This window comes from Hirundo rustica, chromosome 6, assembly GCF_015227805.2.
Source record: "Hirundo rustica isolate bHirRus1 chromosome 6, bHirRus1.pri.v3, whole genome shotgun sequence".
Classification (NCBI taxonomy): Eukaryota; Metazoa; Chordata; class Aves; order Passeriformes; family Hirundinidae; genus Hirundo; species Hirundo rustica.
The window spans coordinates 3,504,509-3,513,794 of record NC_053455.1 but is presented as its reverse complement, the minus strand read 5'-3'; the positions used below and the strand labels follow the sequence as shown (position 1 = coordinate 3,513,794).

General features: G+C 54.6%; 1 protein-coding gene across 2 annotated transcripts; it reads right to left on the bottom strand.

Moving 5' to 3' along the window:
* Positions 1-923: 923 nt before the first annotated feature.
* Positions 924-5,539, bottom strand: LGALS3 (galectin 3). 2 transcript variants are annotated; one of them, XM_040067447.2, is made up of 7 exons: positions 5,492-5,539; positions 3,368-3,421; positions 3,193-3,215; positions 2,455-2,913; positions 2,213-2,301; positions 1,805-1,973; positions 924-1,170 (listed from the first exon to the last, which is right to left on the bottom strand). In XM_040067447.2, the coding sequence occupies exons 3-7, from the start codon at positions 3,208-3,210 to the stop codon at positions 1,015-1,017; spliced, it is 891 nt and encodes a 296-aa protein (XP_039923381.1). In that variant the 5' UTR covers positions 3,211-3,215; positions 3,368-3,421; positions 5,492-5,539; the 3' UTR covers positions 924-1,014. The 2 variants fall into 2 exon arrangements, with proteins under 2 accessions (XP_039923381.1, XP_039923382.1); XM_040067448.2 differs by lacking the exon at positions 5,492-5,539 and adding an exon at positions 5,382-5,426.
* Between the last annotated feature and the right edge of the window lie 3,747 nt (positions 5,540-9,286).

Genomic DNA, 9,286 nt, shown 5'->3' with positions numbered 1-9,286 from the left:
CCAGTTCTAGGGATCTTTTCAGGTATCTTTTAATGACTTTCCTGTTGAGGAATGGGTTGGGAGGGAACTCAAAACCCATCCAGTTCCAGCCCCTGCCAGGGGCAGGGACACCTTCCCCAGACCAGGTTGCTCCAAGCTCCATTCAGCCTGGTCTGAGACACTGCCAGGGATGGGGCAGCCAGCTTCTCCATGCACTGTGCTGCTCTAGACCGCTGCATCTGCTGAAAATTTTAAGGACTCCGCTTGTAACTTGGCACTCAAAGTATAAAAGGAGTCAGTGTTATAAAACAGCATGAGCTACGTCAGGCAAAGCTTTGGAAACTTCAGTGGTGGCTGTTGCACTGTTCTTGTTTTCCAGACAAGTGACTGCAGTGACTCACGCACAGGGAACATACTTCTGTTTTCTTTTTTTACCAGCCTGACTCACGGGGTGAAGTTGCCAATAAACCTCCCCACCCTTGAAACCGGTCCTGGCTAACCCGGGGGTGATGAGCGGGGAGCAGCACCAGGCTCGTGACCGTTCCATGGAGTACGTAACACTCGTAGGGATGGGATCTCCCTGGGCTAAAAGTGCACCTGGGACACGCTGCTTTGGGGCCCCAGGTGGGCAGAAATGAAGGACAGGGGTGGCTTCTCCAGCCACAGCCTAGGCAGAGAGATTTTGCTTCTTCCAGCTCTGAACCCTCTCCTGAAACACCTGATCCTGGTCAGGCTTGGAGAATGTCAGGTTTTCCCTGTGCTTCCTAGAGGATTGCTGCCCCTGTTCACAGGACCAAGGGCAGAATGTCCCAGGCTGCTTTCCCAAGTTCCTCTCCATGCAACTCAAGTTCCTTGTTGCTGTCTCTACAGCAGGAATTCAGCTCCTTCCAATCAGAGCTCAGCTCGCCCAGAGGGTGCTGCATCTCTTGAGATTAAAACCAAACTTGACAGGTTAAATGTTTTATTAGCTCACAGTGATCTGGTGAGAAGGCACTTTTGTTACAGCACAGAGAGAGCACAGAGTTCCCCCCCCAGTTATATCATGGTGGGCACGACGCTGGTGAGGGCGATGTCCCCCCCGATGCAGAGCTTGGTGACCTCGTTCAGCCGCCTCTCACGGAAGTTGTACTGCAGCAGGTGAGCGTCGTTCACGGCCACCTTGAAGTGATCCGTCTCACAGAGGATCTGGAGCTGAAATAAAAACCCCCAATCAGCCCCAAAACCCAGCTGGATTTGTTCCAGAAGAAGTTTTAAGCCGCACGCTCGAGCGGGCCGGCGCTGGCTGGAGGCAAGCTGACTGCAGCCCTGGGGCATGTGGAGGAGCTGGTGCAGCAGCTCAGCTGCAACACCAGTGACCTTTGCCTTCCCAAAACTCTCCTGTGCTCTCCCTCCTCCGTGCTTTAGCCCAGTTTCTGCCTCCTCATCCCTTTGCCAGTCCCTCAAAGCAAGACTCCACAATGTGAACCTCCTTTGCAGGAAAAAAACACCTCGTGAAGGGCTGCCAGCGGGGAAAACACGTTACAGAAACCTGTCCAGCCACTGTGCAGAACAACAGTGTAAATAAGGAGGGTTTCATAATCCATGGGGATACCAGAAGCAGGGAGAAGTTATGCCCTGGGCAGCTGGAGCTGCAGGAGGGGGTCAGGAGAGCTGGGGAGGTGCTGTGGGGACAGCCAGGGCAGCACCTTGGGGTGGCTGCCCCAGAAACACCCCTGGAGCTGATTCCTGTGCAAAAGCATCGATGTCCACACACAGGTCTTGTTGCCCAAACCCTCTCAGTGCTTTTGGTGCACTGAGGCTGTGCTGGGATGGGGTTTTCTGGTACCTTGAAGGGTTTTCCAGCTTCAAATGGGAACCTGGGAGCTGTCCTCTCCTCCTTCCCCCAGGTGTTTTGGAACATGGAATTGCAGACGATGACTTTCTTGTGGTCTTCATCGAAGCGGGGGTTGAAGTGGAAGGCAACGTCATTCCCTCTCTTGAAATCCAGTGAAAACCTGCAAAAACAATAACGGAATTGCTGCTTTTGCCACAAAAGCCCTGGCCTCTGTCACAGGGCTTCCCAAAAATAGCGGAAAGAAAACCCCACAGACCCCGCTGGGCAACAACGGGGCATTCACACATTTATTTTAGTGTAATGCTTGATGCTCCACCAAGCAGGTGTTATTCAGGACTGGAGAGCAAATTGCAGCCCCCCTGCTCCACCCAGCAGTGCCCCATGGAAGCCCCCCAGTACCTGTTCGGGTTGGGGTTCACGGTCCCAGTGATGGTGATGAGCAGCCGAGGGACGAGTCCTGCCTGCAGGGGCAGCTCGAAGGGGACTTTCTGGGAGACAACAGGGATTTGGGGTCAGCAAAAAAAACATGTCAAAAAGCCCAGTCCCACCCCTGGGGACAGCCAGGCTCAGGTCCCTCTCCTGTGGCCAAGCAAAATCAGCCACCCGAGACACAGAAACCCTCACAAGGATGGAGCCATTACCAATGGAGGAGTCGGTCCTCCCTGAGGAGCAGTTGGCCCTCCCTGAGGAGCAGCTGGTCCTCCCTGAGGAGCAGTTGGCCCTCCATGTGGAGGAGCTGATCCTCCCTGAGGAGCAGAAGGCCCAAATCCAGGGCCACTGGATGGTTGTCCTGGAGCAGGAAATGGCCCCGTTGCCGCCGGCCCTCCAGGGAATGCTCCAGGTGCTCCTGGATACGCTCCAGGTCCTGCTGGTCCTCCAGGATAAGCTCCAGGCGCTCCAGGATAAGCTCCAGGAAACGCTCCGGGTGCTGCAGGGTACACTCCTGGTCCTCCAGGACAGGTTCCAGGTGCTCCAGGATAGGTTCCAGGTGCTCCAGGATACCCTGGGAATGCTCCAGGAGCTGCTGGTTGGTTCCCCCAGGAGGGCCAGCCCTGGGCTGCGGGGGTCGGGTTGTTGCTGCCGGCCAAAGCATCAGATAACTGGGGACAGAGGAGAGGACAAGGGTCAGGTGGGGGAGATTCCTCCTGGGATCACTCCGAGTTCTCCAAAGTCCAGCTTTGGTAACCTGCAGCACGGCCAAGAGCTCAGCTCTCAGCTGCTCCCCGGGTTTTTCCAGAAAACCGGCGACTGCTGGAGAGGGTTTGGGGATTTTCGCAGGTTAGCGGGGATGTGTTGCCTCCCTCCCATCCCAGCCAAAGGTCCCTGCTTCAAGGCCACAGCCACACCCCCCAGGGTTTTTGAAAGAAATCCATACTTACGGAGAAACCGTCTGACATTTTTCCTGAAAAAAAAAAAAATTATATATATATATATGTATATAAAAGGAAGCGTCAGTCATTTTTAACCTGCCCCATCCAAAAACCAGAGAATTTTTGAGGGGAGTTACAGTTTAGAGCGGCAATCCATGGGAATTGCTGAGTTCCCATCACGTACCTGCCCAGCAGAGCCGACAGCTCCGGTGCCAAAGAACAAATCCTGGTCCAACACCTGTGGGATAACCGGGAGTCAGCGCTGCGAGCAGCCCGAGTGCCCCGGGGTGAATCCCTCCGGATAAAAACCACCACTGAGCTTACAACACTGGCGGTGTTATTCACTTCCCCAGCCCTCAGGCGCCGCCCAGGAAAGTATTCCCATAAAAAAAAACCAAAAACACGGGATCCCCTGGAGGATGCACGAACACAGCATCAACCGGGAGCAGCGCGGGAGCCGCAAACGCAGCCCCTGGAACGGGATGAGGAGGGTGGCAGCCAGGGGTACGGGTCCCCTCTCTCGTCCCACGCACCCCCGGCTGTCCCGTTCCTGCCGGAGGGACGCAGCAGCTCGGGGCCAGCGGATAAAAACTGCTTTGCAAGTTTTAAGAGTCCACACCACAGCTGAACACAGGAAAAGCCCGAGCTGGGCTCCTCCCATCAAAGGGAGCATTCATAGGAGAAGGAAAAAAGGGAGAGCCAGAAAGGGGGGAAAGGAAAAATCCAAATTTAAAAGGGAGAATGCAAATTCTCTCTGAAAGAAACGTCCGGATGAGCAAAGTTCGCAGGGAGGTGTGGCGGCTCTGCCCCGGGAATAACAAACCCCAAAATTTCACAGCTGGCAAATCGCCCCTCTCCCTGCAAAGCGCTCGTCCTCCTGAGCCCGCGGGGGTTCTTAAGGAAGCCTTCCCAGCAGAATTCAGCATCCCGTGTGTCCCAAAGGTTTTATTTGTCTTCTGGGCTCTTTTTAAAGCCGTCGGTGTGGACCCAGCCAGGTCTGAGTTGCTCCATGGCTGCCAGAGGCTTGTGCTGCTCCGGTGAGAGATCCTGAACGACCCCCCTGCTCCTGGAAAACCTCAGGGTGTTGTAAGCTCAGATTTGTTCCCTTCTGGCTCCCGGTGGGACAGGGTGGCCAGAGCCTCGTGGCGGCCAGAAAGGTCAGGACAGTGTGGAGTCTGTAACCAAAATCCCCCAAATCCTCTGGCCCCAAAGGGCGCAGGCAGCCAGGCTCGGAGCCCAGGGTCACCTCCCCTCTGTCGCTGCGCCGCTGCAGCTCTCTGGAAATGCCCCTCTGGGTTATTTGCCTGCTGCCATGGGAGGGGGTTTTCTCCCGCCTCCTTCAGCAGTGGCCCAGTGACGGATTGCAGAGAATCATTCCAGCATCGGTGAGGCTGAAAAATCCCCCGAGTCCAACCATTCTCCCAGCACTGTGTCCCCCAGTGCCACATCCACACGGATTTTAAATCTCTCCGGGGATGGGGACTCCAGCACTGCCCTGGGCAGCTGTGCCAGGGCTGGACAAACATTTCCATGAAGAAACTTTCCCTAATATCCAGTTAAACCTCCTCTGGTGCAACAGGAGGCCATCTCCTCTCATCCTGCCCCTATTCCCTGGGAGGGAAATTTTCTTCAACATCCAACCTAAAGCTCTCATGGTTTAAAGTAATTCCCTCTCCTCCTGTCGTTGTTCCCTGGGAGCAGAGCCCGATCCCCCCCGGCTGTCCCCTCCTGTCAGGAGTTGTGCAGAGCAGAAAATCCCCCCGAGCCTCCTTTTCTCCAGGCTCAGCCCTTTCCTGCTCCCTCAGCCGCTCCTCATCGGGTCCTTGAGCTCTGATTTCGACCTCACCTGAGCCCCGCCTGCCCTGGCAGAGGATCAGCTGCGGGAAACATCCCAGAGCTGACGCCAAACATTCCTTATGTCCACACCAAGTGGAAAAACACCCTTCTGTTGGGGGAAGAAACATCATTTCCCTCCCTTTCGGTGCCGTTCCTGCCGCTGCCCCCCTGGGTGTTCCAGCCTCCCCCGCACACACCCCGCAAGGATTCGGGGGCTCGGGCAGGGCTGTCCAGCACCCCAGGGATTGCAAACACCCTCGGAGCTCCTCCACATTCACCATCCCACCATTGCCCCTAAAACCAGCCAGGGCTTTCCGTGCCCCCCAAACCGCAGAGCCCGCGGCAGCTCCCGCCTGTCCCACCTCGCACTCCCAGGGGACGGGCGCACCCCAAACCCTTTCCTCTCGAGGATATTTGTGCCTAAACCGCCCCCGTTCTCCCCGGGATCCCCGCGGGAGCCGCATCCCCTCACCTGCGTGCGGCGGCTCCGGCACCGGGACACGGCGGGACCCGCCCGGGGGCGGGGACACCCGGGGCAGCCCAGAACCGCCCCGCGTTTCCTCTTATCGGCGGTGACATCACCAACGGGGATGCCAGCGCAGAAGAATTCGGGTTTTCTGGGCGGTTCTTGCCGTGCGCAGGTCCCCGTTCCCCCGCGCACATCTGGAGCCACGGCCAGATGTTCTCCTTGCCAGATGTGTCTCACGGCTCCATCCCCGCAGCTTTAGCGCAGCTCGGTGAAACGGCAATCGGATTTTAAAGTGCGAGCGTTTTCTCCTTTCCCCCCCTCTCCGAAAATATAAAAGCCAAAAATGAGCTTTGCTTTCACCCGAGGCAGCGAGGCCGGCAGGGGCTGGGCTCTGGGAAGCTCTCGGAGGCAGCAGGAATTTCAACGAGCCCGATTTTATTTGAGGTTGAGGGTGAATCATCTCTGGTTTGCTCCACGGCTTAAAGCAATGGAAAAGAACGAGCTGGTTTTGTGCTGAAATCCCGATCTGCTGCCCCGTGCCGCTGGGAGGAGGGAAAGGGAAAGGGATGGGATGGGATGGGATGGGATGGGATGGGATGGGGTGGGATGGGATGGGATGGGATGGGATGGGATGGGATGGGATGGGATGGGATGGGATGGGATGGGATGGGATGGGATGGGATGGGATGGGATGGGATGGGATGGGATGGGATGGGATGGGATCCATGGGATGGGATCCATGGGATGGGATGGGATCCATGGGATGGGATGGGATGGGATCCATGGGATGGGATGGGATGGGATGGGATGGGATGGGATGGGATGGGATGGGATGGGATGGGATGGGATCCATGGGATGGGATGGGATGGGATGGGATGGGATGGGAGAGATTAGAATCGAACAGAGCAGAGGTTTTCAGCTGGATGACACCCACAATGACAATCTAATCCTCCTCCCTGACCAATTCGGGGCTGGCCAAAGGTTATTAAGGGACTCACCCTCTAATTGGTGTCATTACAGATGGAGGAACTGCTTCTTTCAGGCAGCAGCTCAGCTCAAGGGCTCAGCTGATATTGCAGCTGATAGCCAAAAAAAGAGGAAAAAAATCTGTTGACTTCGGCTCTGATTAATTTTAGTATAAATTCCTCTGGTTCAACTCTGCTTGTCTAAAAGATCTGGCTTAAAAGAAGGCAGCCTCTTCTCCATCGGGGCTCCAGCCTGGATTTTAACATCCTTCAGCCTCGTGAAACACTCGTCACAGGGATTCAGACCGAACCTGAGGGTGTAAAAATGCCAGGGATGCCCGTGGGAGTGGCCAGGAATTGGGTATTTCAGGGAAATATGTCTATTATACTTAACATGTGCTAAGTAATATATATTAAGTATATTAGGACATAAGAAATGTACTGAATTAGGAATGCTGCTTCACCTGCCTCCAGAGTAAACAGACACTGCAATAGCTCTGGAGGTGTTTTAGGGCAAAGGGCCCTGGAGAGGATTCAAGCTGAAGGATCCCTGATCCATGGCATGAGGAGCTGCAGCTTCCCGAGCCTGTAACACAGACCAAGCTTTTTGAATTCCTTAGTGCACAGGTTTTTCCCTTCCTCCCTAAGACTCCCTCAAGATGTCTTTGGGAAGAGAGATTTTCGTGGAAAACGTGTATTGCTGTTTTCAGGATTTCACTGAAAGGCTTCAGACATTACCCAAAAAGGTTTGCCTGATGGTTTTTTTGTTTTTGTTTTTTCTGTTCCAATGCCATAGGGTTTGTACTTCCAGTTATGCAACAGGCACATGATGCTAAAGAAAAATATTTGACCAAAAGTCAGTGAATACCAGAAATCAAAAGCAGATCTAATGAATTCCTTCATTTAAATAAACCAAGCTGCAGCAAGGACGATGAGTGAGGTCGCACGGGGCTTGGAGCAACATGATCTGCTGGAAGATGTCCCTGCCCACGGCAGCAGTGGAAGGAAATGGTCTTTAAGATCCCTTCCAGCCCAAACCATTCTGTGATTCCACGATTCAGCATCCACGGGGTGGGTGCTGGAGCCCTTTGCACGCAGAGCCATGGATGCTCCTCATCTGATTCATCCCCTGGTGACTCAGGACGCCGAGGTGTGGCCCCTGAGCTTCACAATATTGGCAGGACTCAGCAGAGCAGGGCTGGAACACCTCGGCTCTGAGGGAGATGGAAGGCACAGATCTCCTCACTCAACGTTGTGATGCCCGGCCCTGCAACCCTGGCTCCTCCAAAGCGGGTGAAGAATCAGTCACGCCTCAAAAATCGATATATTCTGTGGGTCTGACTTTTTTAATGCACTCACAAAGTATCCTGTTTGCTTTAGAGAACCCTCAACGTAAAACAAAACCCTCCTTGGTACCACGGATTACTTTAAAAAACCCTGCCAAGCCAGGGGGTGGGAGATGGAGCACGCAGGAGCAGGATCAGCCCCATTTCTTGGGGCTGTGCTCTCAGCCTGCCCTTCTCTGCAGCCAAACACTCGAAGCACGAGTCACTTTCCCCATCTGAGAATCCCCAGCATTTCTCCTGGGCTGCTGTCTATCAGTGGCTGGGTTTGGCTGGGGGAGGTTGATGTTGTTCGCTGCGGCTGGTACAGGGCCGTGGGAGAACACCCCACTGCAACAGAGATCGATCCCTACAAGTTAAATGACTTGAAAGAGGTCATTTCAAACTCCTCAGTGGAGAACAATACACAGAAAGCCGCTGCTCTTTTTTCCTGATGCTAAATTAACGTGGAGGAATCCAACCTGGAGGGCAAGGAGCTCCACGGCATGAGAGATGTGCTTCCCTCCCCAGAGCAGAACAACGCCACAGCCTCGTGATTTCTGCGGCCTGACGTGTGTGGGACCGTGTTTGGGCCGCAGATCTGCCATGGGGGCCGCGCTTGGCACCGCCCCAGAGTGCGAAATTCAGCCTCCATCGCTGCCTCCTCCCTGTGCAACCTCCCAGCCTGGGGAGCAGCGACAGCATCGCCTCCTTTCTCGGAGCTTGGGGATGAGGAGCCTTTGAGGAGCCCCTCGCTGCCCTTCCCCGAGGTGTCACTGCGCTTCCAGCCCCTCATGCCAGTGGCTGAGTCACCTCCAGCAAGAAAAAAGGGCAAAGTGAGGCAAGAGGAACCTCCTCTGTGAGTGGCCAGACTCCTCCTCCTCTTCCTGCAGCCCTTTCGGGGACTGGGTTCGTTCCAGAACTTCCTTGGCTGCATCGCCATCTCCCCCTCCCCAAACATCACCTTGCCCCAGCACCGGGGAAAAACTCCACCGGAGGAAGGTTGGGAACTTCAGCAACCCAAGTTTGATGGCAGAGAAAGGAAAATCCGTGGACAAGGAGCACCAGCCCTGCTGCTCACACGAACCCTGATTGGAAACAGCTTGGAAGCAATTTCAGACACGCTTCCTAATACAAGCACCCTAGAACTAGACCTAGAACTAGAACCAGACCTATACCTAGCTCTAGACTTAGAACCAGACCCAGACTTAGAGCTAGGCCTAGAACCAGCCCTAGATGTATACCTAGAAGCAGCCTCATAATACAAGCAGCCTAGACCCCAGATGAAGCAATTTCAGACACACTTCATAATATAAGCACCCTAGAAGCTTGACCCAGACCTAGAACAGTGCCTAGGACTAGGAAAAACCCAGAATAACATCTAGAACATGTGCCAGACCTGGGAAAACATCTAGCACTTCGACCCAGAACCCAATCGAAAACATTACCTAGAACTAGAATGTCAGCTAGAACAGCACCTAGAACACATTCTAGAATGATCTCTAGATCA